Source organism: Electrophorus electricus, chromosome 20 (assembly GCF_013358815.1).
Source record: "Electrophorus electricus isolate fEleEle1 chromosome 20, fEleEle1.pri, whole genome shotgun sequence".
Taxonomy (NCBI): domain Eukaryota; kingdom Metazoa; phylum Chordata; class Actinopteri; order Gymnotiformes; family Gymnotidae; genus Electrophorus; species Electrophorus electricus.
Window position 1 is genome coordinate 11,344,237 of NC_049554.1, and position 22,597 is coordinate 11,366,833.

Below are 22,597 nucleotides of genomic sequence, written 5' to 3' on the forward strand. Positions count from 1 at the left end.
TGCCAGCCTTCGCTGTGCCGTGCCCCCTAGAGAGACACCCTGAAAAAAGTTCTTTTAAGATTATCAGAGCAAACGCCTGGTGAGAATGTCTTTTGGGGGCCAGTGCGCAGCCTCATACAGGACACCATTTTCCAGCGACATCTGGGCCAGACTTCCATCCCAGGACATCCGATTACTATGCTTCCTTTATGGAAATAAAAAGAAAGAACTCCAAACCAATTAACCTTTTTTTTTTAAGTGGGTAGTTTTTTGTTTGAGCATCTTAATTCTCTTAATGTTTTCTCCCCACCCACCCCACCCACCTTTTACCGTTTTCCCCCCAGTTTATAGCCAAGGACATATTAAAATATGGACTAATGTCCTCAGATATCCTCAGGTGTAGGTAGGGTAGAGTCATAGACACCACCACTGTTCTGAAATTCAGATGTGAGTGGGCGGTACACCAGAGGAACTCAAAAAACCTTCACACACCCCCCCCCCCCACACTTCTCTTTTCTCAAAATGAAGGGCAAAGGACCAAGTGCGCTCCCTGATTGCTCCCCTCCTCTGCCGGAGGTGTTTAGATCACAAGGTCATTGTAGCTCACGTACTTCTTCTTCGCAGCTGGACCTGGGGAGGGACAAGGGTGAAAGATGACTTCTGATGTTTGGCCTTTTTAATGAATATCTGGAATTTCTGGAGGAAAATTGGAAAAAGGAAAAATCAATGGGTGATTTATTGGCAGACAAAAATACCACATCGTTCATTCACTGAGAAAGTTTAGAAGAAATTTGTATAAGTTGTTTCAAGTTCACACATGAGGTATAAAAGAGGTATATAAGGATAGGAACAAAGAATGAAATGTGATATGAACATTTTAAATAAAACTTCAATCTTTTGACAAAGTAGTTCAACTTTTGGGAAACTATTGATCATTATTTTCAGTACGATTATTTTCAGTACGGTGTGATTACTTCTGACACCCTTCATTGCCTGATTAGCTCAGAATAGCTAAATGAAATTGTGGAATCCCGTATGGAAATGTGTGGGGAAAAAATGTTTTAAACAAAGGGGAAACATTGATCTCAATTAAATAAACTACTACTGTTGTTCTTTAAAGTTTGTTGAGAAAACTTAAAAGCTTTATTTAACTTAGTGAGTTTTTGGAGCCTCAGTATAACTAAAAGACTTAAAACTGCTATTATGATGTTTATTTTTGAGACACATCTTGTTCTCTTTTTCATGTCAAAGTATTTGTAAGTCTTAATAATCAAAGGTCAAGAAGCAAAAAGATCATAGTGACCTTTAAGTTTCAGTTACTCACCGCATATTTGAAGTAAATGTCAAAAAGCGGTTTGATAGGTTTGTCCTTGATAAAGGCTGGATTTAATTAGGCATTGACAATATTAAAAATTATTTTTCATTTGTGATCAGACAGGGGAAAGGCAAATGTTCCTAATCTTTCGTACTTTTCATGTGTGTGTCAAAGAGAGAAATGGAGACAGACAGTGAGAGAGGGACAGAGTTAGACAGCGAAAGACAGACAGAAAAAGAGACATTGAGAGAGGGATAGAAGAGAGAAAGAATGCCCATGTTTATTTGTTAATATTACTATACTATTACATGATAAACTGAATTTCAAAATGTGGTTGCTTCTAACTTGCAAAAAAAGGCATTTTTTGCTTTATTTCCCATAGCGATTTAACCTTGACTAGCACTTAAATCTAGCCATTTTCACCGTGTCAGACACACGGCAGCCGGGTCCAGCATATTGTAAAATGAGACAGCGGGAGAGAGAGGGAGGGAGTTTAAGAGGGAGTGACCCCTGTTTAAGATCTCATTTGGCTGGACAGCCATGGTGCCTGGATCACCATGCTGGCAATCCTGCATTCCTGCACCTAATGAATCGTTGTGAGGGGGGAACCATTATCCCTGGCTCGACCTCCAGCGGGACATCTGTAAAGCAAGCCAGGCTATGAATTTCTTATTGCCCCTCATCTCTTCCTGTCCATTCCCCACCGAAGAAACAGGAAGTGGGACAGTGCTGCCACAAAGCGACCGCCAACTGTGAGCCAAGAGGGAGCAATTACACCAGAGAACGGTCACCTCAGGAGAACGGGCGTCCTAAAGAGCATGCTCGGCTTCCTCCACTTTGCACGTCTAAGCTCTCTGTGCAGGCCAGGACAGCCTAATCAGCTTTGTCCCACAGATGACCAAAAGAGGGATAAACTGGGTCGGGACCGTATCACTTTTATTGGTTGATAGCTTTTATGTGTTTTTATTGGGACTTATCGACCAGTGGGTATTTATTATTTATGGCCAAAGTACAATCAATACAACACTGAAATTCACCGCACTATGTACAGCCAGGAACACTGGGCATTTATTTACAAACCAGAAAAGCTCACACTCGATTCTGACAGTTAGGACTATCACTTTCACTGTCTGTAATGGAACTTGCATGTCAAATGGCCTCAAATTTACATGTGCCACTAGGATTGATGAGAATGATTGGAATAATTACAATGTGTTCTAGCAACGGCGTCATCGCCTCTGCTCCGTATCATCAAGGCTGTCTCCCCGGAGTGTCAAGGCGTTTCAGGGTTCGAGATATTTGCATACATGCATATCAATCAGCTTAATTTTGAGGTTGAAGGCTAACGGAGTGGGGGAGGGGGTTGCGTGTGTGCAGAGGGACACCTTGCACAGATGGTTCATGGCTCTGCTGCAGTGTATCAGGGAGCTAGGCAATGCCACACTCAGATACTCAGAGCCATGCCTCCAGCGCCTCAGCATGTTCCCATGTTCACTTAGCCTTCTGTTTTCGGTCGTCACCATTCTCATTTGCCACTGACTATTTTGCAAAATTTTGATTCACAAAATTAAGGAAACACTTGATTGATCACTGTGTCATAACTTTTATTACTACCATCATTATTTGAACGCACCACCCTACACAACCTGTGTGAAGTTGGCATCCCATATGTCTCAGATGTTAATCAAACCGATCTCAATCATTTGTTCTGCATTTGTGCCAGTTTGTGCTATAAAAATGTAATTTGTGTGGCTTTATTATTTGAGATATTAATGTTTATTTACATTGGTGATGTCACCAGCATGAAGTTGGAGAAACTAGAGGTAAATGGTGTGTTAGGTGACCTTTGTGACCATTTAAACATTAATTATTATCTCAGTTTCTATTATAACTAGATTGATTATTTAAATGGAACAAAACCGCTCGAACCGACACAAATGTAGCCTGGTTTAAGAGAAAACTGAACTAAAGGGGGTGCTGGATTACATAATCGTCCCTGAAAAAAACAACCTATCATAAGTTTAAAAGCTGCACAAATTAACATTCTAATGGCACAAACTGGTACAAACAACTGGGGCAAGTTTGTAAATGTAAACAAGCCTTAATACTTTTTAAAAAATAGACATACACTGGCTGGTAGCCTCATGCTGTTTGTATAACACTATACATAAAGTTGAATATCTCCAAAATGTAAAGCAGCACCAACAAAAATTCCCTGGCAGAAATAGGCATAAATGATTGAGATTGGTTTGGTTCAAATCTGAGACATATGTTGTGGCAACTTCACGCAGGTCCCTACACACATTGCAACCCCACAGAGAATTAATCAAGTAAGAGAACAGCTGCGCAGCCCACAGCCGGGGGCGTTGGGCTTAAAGCCTGCCATGAGCTATCTGTGGCCAGGATTCCCCAAGGAGCCCTTTCCACTGGGGAAGGCAGACTTCGGGGTTACTCTCTCTCCTCCACTCTGTGACTTTGTTCCCTCTTGGGTCTGTGCATGACAGAGTCTAAAGCCTAGTGTCCCTGTCTAGTTAAGGGGGTAGGGAGGTGCCTTAAATTATTCTCTTAAAGATGAATTTCTTTAAGAAGTCCAAAAAAAAAACAGAATTACAAATTCCCAGCCCTCTACAATGAATCTGAAACAAGATTTTGATTTTTATTCTTCTCTGCTGCTCAGAGACACTCTGACGTTGTCTTTGGGCCTTTTGGGTGAGACTTTTTGAAGGGTTGATGAATGACTGAGGAAGGACCTATTAACACTTCCTTCACGTCCTTTCCCCCCAGCATTTAAAAATGGAGCAAGGTCATAACGAAAGAAGAGAAGATTAATTTGGTCTTACCTGATAAATTATGAGGATTAGCCTGTTGAAAAAGGCAGTATTTAGTGAGCTGTTTCTCAGGGGCTTGGAGAAGCAGAACAAGAGCTTCTAATTGATCTAAATATCCATGCCATTTGAAATTACAGTTTAATTTCAGGCCAGGCTCGTGGAGGGAACTTTATTACCTCAGATATATGTGAGGTAATGAAATGCAGAGCTAAGATAATGAGTCAAGAAGAACCATTTTCTTGATTTGGTGTTGTCAAGAAAATGACAGCTGTTCACTAGGTTTCATCTCAAACTGGACTTTTGCCAGAGCTGTCGACATTTCAAATAGTCTTCTGATAATGGACTACTTCCCCCACATATGGAAACCCTTCTAGCACTGAATGCAGACTAGTGGGAACCAGCTAATCTTGTCTGCATGTTAACCAGCACTTATTAGTGCCTGTTTCATGTAATGCTACCACTTTCACCAATTCATGAATTGCCATTTTTGTGGGTGAAGTATTCCTTTTAGTGTGGGAGCATGATCATGCTATGCAAACTTGCAGTGCGTTTTGTATGTGGTCATTTCCCGTGGGTGAGTTTCTTCTCTCAGTGGGCGGAGCTCATGCTGGAGCAAGCCAAAGGCCAAAGCAGCAGAACATGAGCTGTCTTTCTGCAATGAGACAAGCTGGCGCTGCTAGCTGGCTACATGACTGCCGCATGACATGCTTGCACACAAGCAGTAACACTTATATTGGCAATGGCAAATATTACAGAAGTAGTGCCAACACTGTCAATATTATCTGATAGTTTGTCTTTTTATAAATATTGATGTGTGACTTCCCATACATGCAGTGGGGAACGTCTACTCTGAGTTTTGTGAGTTCCTGTGTAAGACTACGTGTTATAACATAAGGTTTTGGGCTGATGAAGTAGGATCAGTGAAAATGAAAAAGTAAAAATAAACAAATGGAAAAAAAAAAATTTCAAACCCTCCCCACCCCAGCTAGGAATTGTCTTTGGTTTCCTGGTTAAAAAGGTTCCTCTGAAGAGTGAGGGGAAAACTTTAACCTTGCTTCTTCAAGAATAGTTCACATACTTATGAGTCAGCGCTCCTGTTCTTATCTTCACCTCTGATAAGGTTACTACCTTTGAAGAAGCCCTGGGAAATGAAAAAACCCTTAATTGTTTCCCAATTAAATGAATATTTTTTTTCCTTTGAAATGTAAAAAAAAGTGGCTTATGAACCTTTTTAGAATCATCTCTTTTTAAGAGGTTTCTGTGATTATTATAACTTGGAAGAAGACTAGATCACATTCTAGGACCCACTTGTCCTACAATTCAGAAAATTCTGCAGGGTCCAAAATCAACTTTTCCTCTCCCATGACAGCACCTTTTGCTTTAATCAGCACACTCACAGAAACAGCACTAGAGCGTCAGTCATCTGCTCGCATCCCCACAAAAAAAAAAAAAGAAAGTGACTCACACCAGAGATGGTTGGAGTGAACACACCACCCCCTCACCCCCAAACCCGACAGAAACTTGTAAAAATGCTGGCACTTGCAAAAATGCTCTGATGGTGTTTAAATGGCCATTGAAGGCAAAACCATTATTTGTGGCAGAGGTAGATTTGGGCTACTGTGGAGGACGATTGTGGCTTGAGAAGTTGGGGCTGCGGAGGCTGTTTTGGTGGAGCAAGGGAGGTCTACTCACTGTTGGGGTCCACGTTTTCACACAGCTCTGTCTTGGCCTCGCCATTGGGCCGGTCGCTGGGCTTGTGTGAGAGGCGCGATGACATGGTGGCGGCAGTCACCACGGCCTTGAAGCTGCGCTTGCGCTTCTGCACGTTCAGCTCTGGGTGGAAGATGATGACGTACACCTTGGGCATGTAGAGCATCCCCAGCGCCACCGACGCGCTCAGGTTCATGGAGATCGTCAGCGTGGTGGTCTGGATGTACAGCTGCGGACAGAGGAAGAAAGAGGCAAGGCTTACAGCCCATAGCGCAGGTCCTCCAGAATGGCCTTCTTCGGCATGGTGTAAATGCGTGATGTTCCATGCCCAGTTCTGCCTGCCTGGTTTTCACTACTATATAAAGAAAACTATATATGAATTACAACAGCAAAGAATCATTGGAACCCCAGCTGTTTCCCCTCTTTTCTGACTAGGTACTCCCTAGGGTTTTATGTAGGCCCCTAGTTCATGTTATATTGAAAAATGATATTACTGTCCACCACAAAGTATAACTGCATGGATGCTACAATGTTTAAAAGTAAATGTCCACTTTGTGGAAGCACTAAGTTTTATCTCTCAAAAAAAGATGAAACACTAAGAAGTTAACTTCAGGTTCTCGAGAGCCGCAGCGTAAACAGTAGAGATGTCATAATGCGGCTTTGGAGGACAGCATGGTGTGTCTCACTTAAACTTGATGGGTAATGTCTTCGCCTCACTGGGTTAGGCGTAAGTGGGTTCTCTGGAGCACTTACGGAAACCACAGTAATCAGTTTTTTTCTTAAAAATCCTACTGAGCTCCCAAGTGCATGCAAAGACATTTTGCACATTGTATTATCATGGTCAGCTTAAGCAAATCCTTTCAGTGAGGCCCTCAGTTACACAAGGGTGCAAACGTAATATACCACACATAAAATCTTCCATTTGCTACATGTGACAGATGAACATACAGAATGCACAGGCAGGGGCAAAGGTGTGTCCAGTGCCAGGGCAGCCTATGGCAGAGATGGCAGCCTTTGTTCCATGAGATTCATTGCGCTCATGTCACACCATCACACAGTCACAGGTTTGAGTGCAATGCATTTATTTATTTTTTTAAACCTGTAGAAAACCAGGGCCCTTGGCGACCAGATAATCACAGAGCTCAACCACTACTAATGCAGAGGAGGGGGACACCAATTAAAAAGGTTAAAATGGCAAGTGTTAGCTTAATTTATCATTATATGTGTTATATATTTATCTGTTATCTAAAGACATTAGGGATGTGATATTATGAACCTGGAATTGGGATGTCACTACAAGGATGCTGTTGTTTTGTTTTCTTTTTATCTGGTAGCATAACCTTTACTCACCTTTTTTAGATGATCTACATACAATTCCGCCAGACTTGATATATGGCTTCTCCCACTTTTCTGGCAATGATGTGAATTTATTTCGCAAGGCCAATATAGCTATTTTTATTTTCTGTCCTCTTTTACTGGCTATTATTATAATTATATATAATTATATATTATTGTTATAGTTAGTATTTATTCTTTAATTGTAGACAGTAACTACTGTCACTGTCATTTACAATGTATTAAGGATTTCCTGAAGAGGCTTTCCATGATACATAAGCACTGCTTAATTAGGTAGTGCTAACCTCAACCCCTATTCCCTCAATGGCAATAGGAAGAGATATTTTACTAATGCACAACATTATTGGTAGTAGATCAGTGCCTGGTGGTAAGGTTTGCAGGCAGCCATAGTAGGGGTGCAGGGTCAGTCCCAGGGAAGGTGCCCGGTGGAATCTCACCAAGATCTAAGGGCCATGCCCTGCGCATGCTCACACGGTGATGGCAGAGGTAAAGCCATTTCCCTCAGCCTATGACATGCATGCTAACTGGAACTGTTCTCAGCCCACAGACCAGTGGTACACCTATACCTCACTGCCGCCTGTGACTGTCTCACAATGATCGTTAACTTTCTTTATCAACCCATGTTTAGATGCTCAAGCCATCATAAATCCCATTTGTGACGAACAAACAAGAATGTGGACCATATTAAGCCAAGCAGCTTGCTGTTCAGCAGAGGAAATAATACCTTATTAATGCCTATGGGCTGAACCAGCTATAATGCCAGTGTTGGATTAAACTAATCTTAAAGTTAGCTGGCTTTCTGTTGCTCATACAAGCCAAACTTCTTGCATGAGGATATATAAGAGTGCATATGCACCCATGACTTAAGGCATACGCGATTATCAAGATATTTTTCATTTGCAGGTGTGTGTCTTGAAACTCAAAGACACATTACAGGTAAAGGCACACTAAGAAATACAAATAGAGAAAAGTTTGCTAGCTGAAATTGAGTGAACCCTGTTAGATGAGCTGAAGAGAAACCTGTTGTTTACTGTTGTATAACTGTACATATTTAACCCTTGTAGCGTGTATGAGTTAAAATCGTACTATGAAAAAAAAAAAAAACACTTTTTATTATAACTTTCCAACAGCCTTTGGTAACTCATTTTCACTATAATTTCACCACATAAAAAATAAAGTTACCATGGAAGTAATCCCCTAAATGTGTTTATTTTGTAATGAGCCCCTTCCCCTTCCGAGAAGGGTCCATCTAGAGGAATACCGTTAAAGATGGAATGACGCGAGTGACTCCCACACCATCCGTTCTCACCACCGCATCCTGCAGTCAGCGACACCATCTGCCATCCATTTATGCTCAAGAGGTTATGATGTCATCGATGACTAGAGTGGGCTACCATAAACAAATACTCTTGTGTGTGTTTAAATGTGTACAGGCTCAGATTAAGCGGGTTTATTGCTCCCCTTCTTTTTGCAGTTTTGCGTTCATTTGGAGTTTGGCGTTAATTGGTGCAGACACTTTTTATATGTTACGGCTTGTTTGAAACGCTTACATGCAAGGCGTGGGCAGGGGAAGGAGTGCCGCTAATTATTCAGACAAGCTCCGAGGTTTATAAATGTGAATCGTGCTTGAAATACAACTGTCATGAGTGGAGCAGCGTGGAAAGAAACACCGCGAGAGGACACAACTCCCGCATGGTTCAGTGCCAGTTCTGAGAATTTATCTTTTTCGCCTGAGTAAAACCTGGAACAGTCTCTATTTCTGACACTCAGCTGTGATTCGACAACTGTGGGATCAAATGTAACAGACTCACAATGTGGAATCTTTAACACATCCGTATTAACAGCTAAAATGCTCACTTAAATGAAAACGGTCCAATTAAAACTGGACAAGTGTAATCAGAGGATTTGAAGTATTTACCATAATCATTCAAGACTAGGCTGCAGCTTTATGCTATACTAATGAGTAATCAGCAGGCCTGTGTCTACACATGTATGGAAACAAATCAAGCTGGAAAATAGCTATTTTACTGGTACAATGCAAATGACAACCATGCTTCAGAAAGATTTACTGTCTCTGTGAAGTGTGTTGCCCTTGTTGCTAAGCATTTTGGGTGGAATAGTGAATGTTGTGCAGTACTTTTTAAGGACAGCATGGTGGAGGCCTTCCGTTTATCCTTAAGCACCGTTGCTGTGCCAGTAAACCTCTTTGACTTTGAAACCTAGTATCGACACAAGAGCATCTCTTCAAATGTTCAACGAGTGCCCCACACGGAGAGCAAACGGGATCCACCACGTGCGGCTCTGCGACATCTCTGAATGCGCCGAACGGCCCGTGCTCAGCGTGAAATCCGCTAGTGAATTCCGGACGAACTGGCGTTGGCATACAGTGGATCAGTGCTTTTAGTAGCGGTAGATGAAAGTGACAGCTTCGTCACTGAGTGCATGTTAAGTGGAGGAGGTAGGAAAGAGATGTGTATGGCAAAAAAAACCAAAACCCCATCTTACCTTTGTGGTTCTAGTCTGGCACCATGTCAGCTTTCTCTCTCTCTCTCGTAAGACATTGTTTTTCCCTTCTGAGGTGACTCTACAGTGAAAAGACTTCACTCCATTGAAACCTTCATCTAACGAAGGACGTGTAAACGCTAATTAACTGAAGGATAAGTCTACAACGCTGTACCCTTTGATCACTTTATGGTTACACTTACATTTCTAAGGCAAGAAGTACAGATGTTGCATAGCGGATCGAAGGAGTTTCTGTTGGGCCAGTTTCGGGTGTGAATCCCAAGTTTTTTGGGGAGGGGTGGTAAGCCTTACGTGACCCATCTATAAGCGACGTGTTTCACTTGCATGGATTACACGGTTATCATGAAAATGCTAATATAGGAATCCAGGAGAAATTAAAGTTTCAGTATGCATTACACTACAAAATGTACTCAGTGAATACCATTAGATGACGATACTCATCCGAATGAGATACATAGTTTAGCAAATTGCCTGTGACACATCACTGCAACAATATACTTCCTTTTGATGGACTATTGCACATGAATTATTTTTATTCACTTGGCATGTAAGGAAGTCAGTACAGCAATAACATCAATATCACAGGGAGATGACCCTGGGCTTTTGATCATGACAGAAGTCCTCATGCACTGGATCATTTCAAATCCTCGCTGCGCCATTTGAAAGGTGGTGTGTTTGTAATTGTGAGGCAGAACTGCTGGCTGCAGAAAGCTGGTTGTCTCCATGTCAAAAAGTCATATTTTCCATTACCCTTTTAATGGTGTCGTAGGGACACCTTCATGCTGGGCTGTTAGGTTCCCCAAAAGCACAGGTCCCAGAACAGCAACACCTCAGTTAACGAACAGCTGACGAGTCTCACTGCAGTAGTGTGGCCCACAATGAAGCGAATTACGCCACATATTCCACACAAGGAGGCGTTACTAATCTTATGAGTACCATGACTACTGTCATGCCCATGCCTAGCGCGAGAGAGAGAGTGTGTGTGTGTGTGTGTGTGTGTGTGTGTGTGTGTGTGTGGAAGCACATACATCTAGTGTGTGTGCGATTCCAGCAGTAAGATGAACCATATCACTAGCACCAGCAGTAAGCACTGCTGCAAAATTTGAAGCCTCATGTGATGTGTTCACTGACATAAATGTACACCCTTGACTACAGCTAAAATGAATGAAAACAGTGACTTGGATTGAAGCATGGGTCAACTTTGGCACAAAGCTGCATATTTACTATGTGCAGTGCTACTTTGAGATGCAATGGGTCCCAGTGTTTCAGGTTATGAATTTTACATCGACAACTCTTCTCAAATTCTTCTACTGTAATGTAGAACTCGGTCAAAGCAACACATAACAACAAAAGTGTCAGCGCAAGGGCAACGTTATTGTATGTTGCATCTATCAGATCTAATGGATATAACTCCTCACAGAGAGTCTTCGAGAGGCCCAAAGTAAGAACGAGCTCAGTCATGCTACCCTTTTTCTCACCCAACTCTTTTCATATGTCTCTGAAACAAGTAGTGGTGGTAATAAAATGCTTTAGAAAGTACTGCAAAACTGGGCCCCTTACATGCATTACATATGTCTATCATAGACATTTAGAATTCATGCTTTTGCATTCACAGTCGGCTGGAGGTAGCATGGCAAAGCTCTAAAATGTCACCGAAGATGACTGTGCTTCAAGTATTTTTAAAAAAATGAACAGATAACATGAAAAAGCATAAATTTAGTTTGGGTCAATTGCTGTGCATTTATAATCATAGATGTACTAGTCAGAAGCTAAATGTGGGCTGGGATTATGTAAATGAATGCATAAAAGAAACATAATGAGATTTATGGGAACTGCCTGCACCTGCTCGGGGTATGATTGTGCGATTATGTTTAAATCGCTCTGAAAGGGAAAAAATTGAGAGAAAAAAAGCAAGTACTCACCACACTTTTTTTTTTGGAATGCATATCTGGGGGAAAAGTAATTAGCCACTGGAACCCAACCAAAACAACTGCTCAAGCCACTTCCAAAGAGAAAGTGGTGGACTCCATCAGCTAGACCTAGGTACTGTTGAAATAGTGGAAATAATGCAGCCTCAAATCTTTCTATCTGCTGTGCTTTCGATTCTCCACTACAGAGAGTCACTTTAAACCTTCCCTGGCATTTGTTCATAATTGTTAAGAATCTCCACGAATAGGAAGTGTTCACAAATATCTTTATAAATCCATTTTGTCTTATGATAATGTTCAATTAAAGACTAGATTAGTTATTCAAATAGTTGAAAACAGCCATCATACATCAGGCTTTTGTGACATCCGTGAAAAGATCTCCACATTCTGTAAATGTTATTCTGTACTCTCTTTAAACTGCCTTTAAACCAGAAAAACAATACATGCAGCATGACACTAAATTTCCTGTCACTGTACAGATATAATCATTTATAAGCATTCATCCTTGGATCTGGTTGCATGAAAGTACCTAACATTCCAATAATGGTCCATTGCTTTGCTGTAATGATCACCCTCCAAGAGTCAGTCATTTTCGTTCACAGCTAACCATAATCTACTACCAGTTCTAGTACTTAGATTACCTTTAAAGTCTATGATATCCCTTCAGTTCGGCTAGCTGGGCCACTGGCTGTTCTGCTCTCTGACAAATCTCTTCATCATCCCAGCCTTGTCCACAACTCCCCTATCTTCTCCATCTAACCTACAAACACCAGACCTTCAGTGATCTTTCTGCTTCTCTGATCGCTCCTGGTGATCACAACAGCTAATGAGAAAAACTGCAGAGGTGTGTCTGAGTTAAAGGCCTGCTGTCAGAAGCCCTCCCTGGTTTGCTGCTACCATTCGCAGTGGGGTGGACGTGTCCCACTACCTCCGCTGGGGCCGCCTCAAAAGTAGGCCACTTCAAGGGAAAAAACGGTGGAAAAGAAAAAGCTGCAAGAGAGGGGATGGAAAGATCAACCCGGTATCCTGGTTTTCCCCACTGCTTTTCCATTCTGGTTGAAGTTTCTGGCAGCACCATGAGAAGTCCAGAAAGTCCGACATCATATATGTGTTTCTTGTGCATTGCACATGGCTTTGATGTGCTCATCAGAGTGGCACAAGGACCAGCGTGTGCTATTCTGCCAGGTGATCAAGGTGCACATGAAATCACAGTGCCATTTTAAAATACAAGCCTGCGTATTAATATGAATGCACGTCGGTAAAAATGCTAAGCTTGTTCCTTGCTTTGTATGCAGTGCATGTGCCTGGAAGATTTCCAGAACATTCTGCCATTCATGTTGAACAATAAGGCTTTGAAAAGGTGCTTGAACCCGGATCCGTGTGTGATGGCACTAATGAGAGAAATGTGTGGCGGATAAATTTGGGTCAGACTTCTGTTGGGAGCATTCTCTAAGGTCCCTGGCACTTCGCTAATGACACTGACTTGATGTGGTTCAGTAACTCATGAAAAAAAATGACATAGTTATTAAATGGTAGGGCCAGACAGGCTAGCTCGGCCACAAAACACTGCAATAAACAAATGTCAAACGTCTCCAGTGAATGTGCTTCAAAAGCCTTTCTCATCTTTGCAGCAGCAGGAACCTTGACAGATATCAAACATTTACAGCCCTTTCTTTGTTTTGTGCTGTTGCCGGTGGAGGTGACCGTGATCAGACAGATGCATTGGCAAAGACAGCATTCGAATTTATGCCAGGTTCACTGTAGTGCTTCGCTGCTGTCGAGAGTATGGAAGTTAGGAACTTCTGAATCGGCAGCTTCTGAACTGCTGTTAGACAGCATGAGGCTGCCGTTGCTCTATTTCAGCAGAATTGGAAAGATATAGACCTCTGATTAGCATATAGTTCAGCTCACTGGCTGTGCTGGCTTTCCCTAACCCTGAAGTACGCTTATGCTTTTATATGGGAGATTCCTCCGCATGGTCCCTCAACTGATTTTGTGTGCAGGACACACAAAGAGTTAGCAGCCAGCTTGGAACACACATGCTGCTGCTTAACAGTGGTGTCTAAATAGAGTACAGTACTGACTGTACTGCAGTGTAATGTACTGTACTGTAATGTAGGAACAAAACCAACTTAATTGCATATGTGGGTATGGGCAAATATATTGAAATGGCTTTGCAGCAGTGTTGTGAATGTTTTTGGTTATTTAATATCAGTAGCTTAAAGACATAGAAGGCCATATGTCAATGCTTAAATCCATAAATCAAGACACCCCTAAACTTCTAGGACCCACAGGTGAGTCCATATTTTCATTCCTCACTTTTGTAACTAAACACCTTTCATATTAGTTTTAATATGTTTACTGAATAATTCACAGTACTTACTGAATAATATGTTTAAGATGAAGAACGAAATAAGAAGCCTCTAGCCTAAGAGGCCAATAGAAATTATTTAAGGTATTGGTTTAAATCCAGAGTCCCTAAATTGCAAGAATAGTTTCAGCTTTGCGATGGACTCAGGCTTTTACAGCCAGGTGCATGGAACTGTGATCTATGAAAGATATTTACTCTCAGCCTTGACAAAACAATAGGAAGATATAAATAGAGCTCCAGATGGCATATGTCAATGTCTGCTTAAAGCTCACATCAGGCCTCTTCTGTCTGAATTACGTCTATAGCATTTGCATTCTGACTGAAGGGGCCTAAAGATATAGCCTACAGATTACTCTCCCATATCTGTCCATTACACACACTCTCAAGCAGGTGTTATTACTGCCACGCAGGGGCTGGTATTATGTCATATTAATATGTAACCAAACTCTCTCTCTCACCCTCTGCAGTGTTCAGATATTCTCAACCACCCATGAGGGGAGGACTTATGCAAAAATATGCATATGTGCATTTGCATATTCAAATAGTGTCAGGGAAGCTTCGAGTTGCTGTAATCTAACGCAGAGGTATAAGTCTCAGAGGTAACACATTTGTGCTCTTTGTGATGTGACCTATATTGCTTCTCTGCTTTACTTTTTTTCCAGAAGGATATTTGTTTTAGAAATGCAGATGAGCCTGGTTTTTCTTGAGTCATCGCACTGCAGCGAAACCAATTCATTCTAAGCTGTCAAGAATAGAAAAACAAATCTCAGCAATGGTGAGAACCCATCTTAGATTTGCAGACCGTTGTTTTGGTTTGTTATAAGAGCTGTCTTAACGTCAGCACACTGAGTATTCTCAGTTAAGTTAGCATAAGTGCTGTCCATGGTACTGGAGCCTGGATCCTGGTGCTTGGTGTTTACAGACATTCAGTGATCCTGATACTTAATTGTTAAGCTCAGCTACATTCATTTTGCATCTGAACAATGTTACAATATGTACAGTAAATACAAGAATGTATATTTATATCTATATAAATAAAACCACACCAGATCCTTTAGTATAGACTACAGTGGAACCATATTGATGAACATGATACAACATATCTGGCCTCTACGTGTGTTATTATTTGCTGTGTTGATATATGTTGCACATATGTATGTTAGTCTTGTTAGGTAATATAAACCCCTTCCAGCTGTCAAAAAGAGTATCTATAAACACTCCTTCTTCTGAATTCCCTGCTGAGGGATAAGATAATTTACCATTTAAAGCCTAGGTCTGTACAACCACATCCCTGGCCAGCCAGCTTCGTGACTAATGGCATGGTCAAATATAGCCAGGCTATTAGTCTTATGTAAAAAAAAAAAAAAAAAAAAAAAAAAAATAAAAGCCGGCGGGGGGGTACCCAGGTATAAGGTGTCATGGGAAGAGAGAATGAGAAGGAGGAGGGCTAATAAATGAATACTGTACTCTGACTGGGGGGCAGAGGAGGCGGGATACCAGATGGGACCTGACCACTGGGTCATCTTTTCTCCTTTGACTGCAATATTACTGGGTGGCAGGTGTTCCACATCGAGAAGGCTCCAAGGCTCCCGCCAGGCCCAGCGCAGGTGACACATGGTGGTAGGTAAATCAAGAAAAACTGCTCTCTGCCACTTCCAGTGGCCATACACAGTGAGATACTCACATGCCTTAATGGATGTCATCTTTACATCCATTCATTTTTTACTGTCCATTTACATTTTTTTACCATACATTTTTTGCAGTTTATCCTGTTTCATATTGATCTTGGCGAGCTTCTTACATTTTGTGGTGTTACAAATCAAGAAAGATAAGCCTATTGTAAACAGGCCAGGGACCAAGAACTGATGTCTTTTTAGTACTGGTTTAGTACTGGTTTCTTAACTGGTCTAAAATTGGCATACTGAACAATTGGCAGGGAAAAAAAAAGGATTATTTGATCTGTCAAAATGAGACTCCTATTCCTTCAAACTGCATGCAGCTTCATTTGATATTATTTGCCATGCATGTGATGGGATCAATCGTTCGAATCAAACTTGTGTAGCATCAGAAATGACTTACAGCTTATGGCAGGGGACAGGTTAACACTGGCATTGCTAGCACGGTGCTAATGAAACACCTTCAGTTTCAGCATGGGATTTCTCTGAAGCGGCGTGGAATTGTCGACTGCCTCTGCTGATGCTCGGCCCAGTGGGAAGCTCAGCAAAGATGCGAGGCCAGCCCTTTCGCTAGTCCCTCTCTGAGCAACACGCTTCCGGACACCTGTTCCTCAGGCAACTAACTTCACTGAAATTCTCTGTGAATTCATTGAAAGTTTAAGTTCGATGAATGAAGGTCTTTCTATGCTGTCCAGAAGAGGCCCTTGCGCTGACCAAGAGAACTTGAGAAGTGTATATAACTTTTGATTATAGCTTTTAAAAGGAGAGCAATATGATTCTCAGACATAGGTCTTATCCTCTTTTCAAACTACATAGCGACAGAAGAAATTGGAATTTCTTTGAAAATCCTGTAAATTTAAATGTTTCCAAAAATTCCTGAGAACTGTCTTTGTCTTTTTTCTTCCACTGACAGGAGTATAAATAAGTATCATTACTGACAGTATTAAACTACTAGTATCCAAATGCTAAATTGTAAATTTAATTTCGTTATGTTTCTGAATGCTCCAATCTACTGATGAAAAATCTTCCATATCACACATTACTAAGCAACTACTTATTAAATGACAAAATACCTGTTTTCACACAAAAAAACAGTAAATCAATATTTTACGTAGACAGGAAACAGGCAATTCCTGCTGTAGGTTCAACTCTAAGTGTAGACAGACTAATAAATTCTGCCCTTGCAAACCCTGCTTTCCTTTCAGCCAAGGTCTCGGCTATGTTCATTAATGTCATCTTTGCTCACCTAAATTTTGCCTCAGAGTCAGTAAGGTAGTGCTCTTGCACAGGGTCAGTGTCAGTGATACTGGGCTCTAGAATAGGGTCAGAGTCAGTAGGGTGGCACTAAGATGGAATCAGAGTCAGTGCGGTACTGAACACTAGCAAAGTGCCACTGCAGACAGAAGGGAGAGACGACCCCTGTTGCAGAACAGCGAGCCCTGCTGGGCACTCTGCCATGCCCTCCTGTCTGTTTCCATTTAATTACAATGTATTCATGCTTATATGGGCATTTTCATGTGCTACTAAGCACAGTATAAATTGCAGGTAAACCCCCCCCCCCCCCCCCAACATTTGCAGTGACCAAACCAATACATATTTAAGTCTCTAATTAAATTGCCATCATCAGGAATTATTTCACAATTGTTTTATCAGGAATTATTTCACAATTGTTTTATCACCATTATTCACTGTTTTTTTTTTTTTAGCTCAAAGCCACTGATGTATCAAGAAGGGTTCCTTAAATCTGACCTGAAGTGAATGCTTTTTTCCCTGAGTGTTTAATATTCTTCACATTTTAGTTCATCCAGTGACACATTTTCCTGTTTACCGTGTTTGGTGGTAACCCATGGAGGGTATTTTCATTATAAACAAGCAGGATAGGTGATGCCTATTTGACAGGGCAGTGCACAAGCATATTTTTGTCACATTGTCATATCACATTCAACCTAATTTAGGAGCTGATTGCTGCAGTGTCCATTTTGCTTTAAAAACATTTAAGGATCTTTTGTGACAACACTCAGTGGGCCCCGAGACTACAATTATTCTAGAGAGAACTTTCTAGGGCACTAGATCTACTTTACTTGTTAAGTCAAGTCTTTGCTATACTGCTGTGATGTGTAGTTGCTCTCTCTGCTGTTCAGATCGTTCTGCTCTCTGCTGTATCCTTCGCTACATGGTTCTAATTATTCCTGCTGCTGCAAAAGGTATCCAATCATCTAGAAAGGGAGAGTAAACAGTGTGACAAACTTGACATGGCAGCACATTACGTAAAGAGGGCCAAAGCATTTGACACTTAATTTACTCTAAATTATGATTTCCACCATCATCGGCACTAAAACAAGGGTTTTTTATGTCTCTCAGTTGACTGCTTACCTTTAACAGAGGAAAAAGTGCCAGCAATTACAGCTCATGACAGTTGCACTGATGCTAGTCAGACATTCACTATGAAAACATCTAAAATTGCCTTTAATAAAAAATCGAGTTGTCTTCTGGGCTGCACCAGGTACTACAGGCTATTCACTGTGCAATTAATTTCTCCACCGCCTGGTAAATTCCTTGTTTATCTTCCCTGACATGTGCCTTCGGTGCTTGCATAGCTAGGTGAAGTCATTATTTTTTGTGCTGGTGAGACATGGCTAGGCTTTGGCAATTCAGAAATCCCCTTGTGCTTTGTGTATCTGACTCACCCTTTCAAACATGCACACAGTCCCACCCCCAAACACACATCCACACACTCTCACTCATTAGAACCCCTGCTGCCTTACCAGTGTGAGAGCAGCTTAGTGTCATTTGTATTCAGGAGCGAGCTTGCCAGGTAAGGCGTGACAAGCAGCGCAGGCAGGGGCGTTACTTTTCCACTCTGCTGGGGCTCCAGCTGACGTCAGGAGGCCACGCGTGGCTTGTCTCGGCTACAGTCGAGCCCCTGGCCCCACTAACGAGCTTGGCTCTCATTTCCTAGGACCGCGCTTCATCTTTAGCTCCTCAGACTCCGTACTGGCTCAAAGTAATGGCACATCGGAGGCAAAGCCTTTTAAATGTATCTAGTCAGGTTCCTATTCTGTTTTTTTGTGTGTACCGGTACAGTGTATGGAGGACTTCTTAGGGAGTTTATCTGAAATATGAGAAAATCCTGTATGGCAAGAGAGGAACTGGCTTTTAAATTGCTCATTGTATTGACGACAGCCATTTGATTGAACTTCCCAAGTCCATCGCTATTAAATGTGCCATCTGCTCTGGAATCAGTTGGTTCCTTTGCTACCCTGTTCTTGAAGTAATTGCTTTTTGGTTCAGCTATTCAGATGAGGACAAACAGACCCATTCTTCAAGCGTGCAGATAATGAGCATGTGTCCTTATGGTAATGGAATAAAAAAGGCTATGTGGAGGGACATTTGCTTCTGATCTTTTAACTGAGTCATTAATACCTGTCAGCCCTTCCACCCAATGAGAACATCACACTTCCGCCTATCTCCTAAAATTTATATCTAATTTTTTCATATTGTCTGAAAGGATGAAAAATGGATGATTGCTTTAGAGGTAAAAAAGCCAGAATCTGGATTGCCTGCTGCTAACAGGTATTACAAAGCAGAGCCATTACAGTAACATCTGCCTGCAAATGGATCTGAAATGGAGCTAAAAGTGATACATAACCGTGGTTGCTTTCCTTAGAGGGAATAATGGCACAAGGAATAGTCACACTCATATAAATGTAAAAGACCAAAAAAAGAAACGAATGATGGCATTTAGATTTTTTGAAACTGTAACTAAATTCACTCGGGTGGTTTCTCTGAGGGTTGTGCTTCACCAGGAAGAAGAGGCCCCTCACTTCACTGTTGTGGGATCATCCCCTTCAGCCTACACAAAGAACGGCCATGCTGACATTACTCCAAAAGAGATGAGATGGGGCGCATTGGCACCTGTCACGCTGCTAGGTTTTACTAGCTGTCATCTCGCTGACTTGATAACGTACTGACTTAAAAGACTATATTGTCACACCACCTGTTGTTGCACTTGACTGCGAATTTTAAAAAATCAAAACTTGTTCTACACACATCAAAGCTTCCCTGTCATGGAACAGTACAATGCATGCTTTACCTTCTCTGCAGACTGAGCTGTGCCAAAGAATATGGGAATGAAAGCCAGCCACACGATGCACGTGGTGTACATGGTGAAGCCGATGGGCTTGGCCTCATTGAAGTTCTCGGGAACTCCTCGCGTCTTGATGGCGTAAACCGTGCATGTGACCATCAACAGAATACTGTATCCAAGCGAGCAAATGATTTGCAGGTCTGTGATGTCGCATTTGAGCACCCCTCGGGCCTTGTCAGGGTTGATGGTCTTCTGTTCATCATAGTCGATGATGGTGTTGGGCGGATCCACGCCGAACCATATGAAGACGCCAAGCAGCTGCACAGAAATGAGGCTAGATGTTATGGCTAACTGAGAAGTGGGGCTGATCAGCCTGGGTGGGGTCACTGACTTCTTCCCCTCCTCGAAGATGCGGTAGATGCGGTTTGTCTTAGTCAGTAACGCCGCATAGCTGATGCACATGCCCAGGCCAAGGAAAATGCGTCGGAAGGAGCACACAGCCACGTCGGGCTTGGCAATCATCACAAAGGTGATGATGTAACACAGGAAGATCCCCGTGAGGAGGACGTAACTCAGCTCCCGGCCCGACGCACGCACGATGGGCGTATCATTGTAGCGCACGAATGTTGCCATGACAAAGATGGTGGCAATGATTCCCAGCATGGCCAGGAAGACGGGGATGACAGCCCAGGGTGAGTGCCACTCCAGCTTCACGATGGGGATGGGCTGGCACCCGGTGCGGTTGCCGTTGGGCCGCATGTTGTAGGCGCACAGCTTGCATGTGGTCTCGTCGTACTGGTACTGGTAGCCATCGCATGGCTCGCAGTGCCAGCAGCAGGGCATGCCCTTTACCGTCTTCTTCCTCTGGCCCGTCCTGCAGGGCAGGCTGCAGACGGAGCCGGGGACATCGAGCTCACCAGTCGGCCACTGCATGTCTTCCACCTGCGAGAGGAAAGGAACGGACAAGCATCACTCTCATGAAGCTGCACGAGCTTTATAACATATAGACTCTTTGGAGCATGACGACATGTTAGGCCTTAGAACAGAAAAACAGAACAAACAGAAAAACCGCTCATTTCTGATCTCACATTAGGACTTCCTGGGAAGAATACGTAGAACAACACTGTAAAAGAATGTGTGCAACTTGTTCTGTTGGCTTGCCTTTGGGTTCTGCCATTTGTTTTTTCTTTGCAAATTTTTCATATGCAAATGCTCAAGAGGAATTCATCACCCTGTGCCGTCTGGTCAGCGTGTATTTGTGGCATTTTTAACAATACACAAACGCATCTGTTACATCTGTTACTGGGAATCTCACAGGAGTGTGACAGGTGCCTACTTTTTAAGGAGCAACAGCATGAGTTGCGGCAACAAATGTGAATTAGTGGTTTTCATTCAGTGTTATTTCTTTAGAGAAAATACTGCATTTTAAACCATTTTAAAAAGCATTATTTTGTGCTGTAAATGAAAAGTAAATGAATTAACAAAAAATCAGCATAAGCCAATTACATAAGATGAGATTAAATACAGTTACTAGTAAGGAAAACTGAGCACCAGACTTGCACATTACATTTATATTAAATAGAATGACTTTTCCAGACATTAGTTCAAGATTGTGTAACATTTGTTCCCTTTAAATATTTCTTCTAGCCTTATTATTTAACCAGCTATGATTTCAAAAGTAATTTAGAAAAAAGATTCCTGTCATTTTAAGCAACAGTCTCCATGGAGGCAGTACTGATTATAATGAAAACATACACAGGGGTAGTGTGAGAAATAAAATGTGATTTTTAAGAGAAGTAATTAAACTGCATTACATAAGGTGAACTATTTCCAGATGCTTTTAATTCATTAACTGAACGGAACACTGACACCAACCACTCCTTTGATTAATAACAGAGGTTTGACCCCACTTTGCATTTTTAAAATAAAATAAGCAAAAAAATACTTTGCATTCACACAATACACATACACATTTTTTAACAAACAAGAATTATGTGAATAAAATTAAATACATTCATTAAATACTACAACTACTACTACTACTACTACTACTACTAATAATAATAATAATAATAATAGTAGTAGTAAAAAAAAAAAAATCATTAAAACTAAAACATTAATGTCTTGATAATGTTCGTTGAATAAAATCCAAGAGCATTTCAATCAATATTGGAATCAATATTAATCATACAACCAAATTCTCCTGTCTCCTGTCTACGCAGCGGTACCTTAGAGCAGTCAGTAGTAATTAAGTCCCTAGACACACACTATTAGCCGTCACTATTGTCAACCAGTGTTTATTATTGGTACTGGCGAGTTCTTCTGCTTCTCCTTGGCAACGGTGTGCACTGAAGAGTGACACCTGGAGAGAGCAGAAAGAAAAGCTGCGTGTGACAGGCTGCCACGCTCAGCGCGCTGCCTGATCGGACGTGGACAGACATTCTGGCATTGGAACAAAAGCCAAACCCCGGCACACTTCCTTTAATCTAGCCTCACAGACACCCGTGTGTGCTCGCTCAGCAGCAGGAAGAACACGGGACACAGGACACGTCTTCTTTCGGGAGTCTGCTGGATCTGGTTTTGTGGGGAGGTGCTCTTTGTGTGAAGTATCCTTTGTTTCTCTGTGTTGCCATGTCTCTCTCTCTCTCTCTCTCTCTCTATCTATCTCTCTGTCTTTCTCTCTCTTTTCTCTTGCTGTATTGCTTTTATCACACATAACATCACTCCCACTCAGAGCATTTTCATAGCCATAGAAAACTCATTAAACACACGTGTGCGCACACCTATGCGCACACGCACAGATACGCGCGCGCGCGCACACACA

The 22,597-nt window shown here is 41.9% G+C and overlaps 1 protein-coding gene across 6 annotated transcripts in view; it reads right to left on the reverse strand.

Moving 5' to 3' along the window:
- Nucleotides 1-306: 306 nt before the first annotated feature.
- Nucleotides 307-22,597, reverse strand: part of LOC113572372 (metabotropic glutamate receptor 7) — a 122,175-nt gene continuing 99,884 nt past the window's right edge. For 4 of the 6 annotated variants that reach the window (XM_027001866.2, XM_035520353.1, XM_027001871.2 and 1 more), the window contains 3 exons: nt 19,780-20,715; nt 5,815-6,061; nt 307-609 (listed from right to left, as the gene is read on the reverse strand). In XM_027001866.2, the coding sequence (XP_026857667.2) occupies nt 560-609; nt 5,815-6,061; nt 19,780-20,715 (1,233 nt within the window). In that variant the 3' untranslated portion in view covers nt 307-559. Of the gene's footprint in view, nt 676-4,134; nt 4,157-5,814; nt 6,062-19,779; nt 20,716-22,597 lie in introns of all 6 variants that reach the window. The other 2 variants (XM_027001868.2, XM_027001867.2) reach the window with 2 other exon arrangements.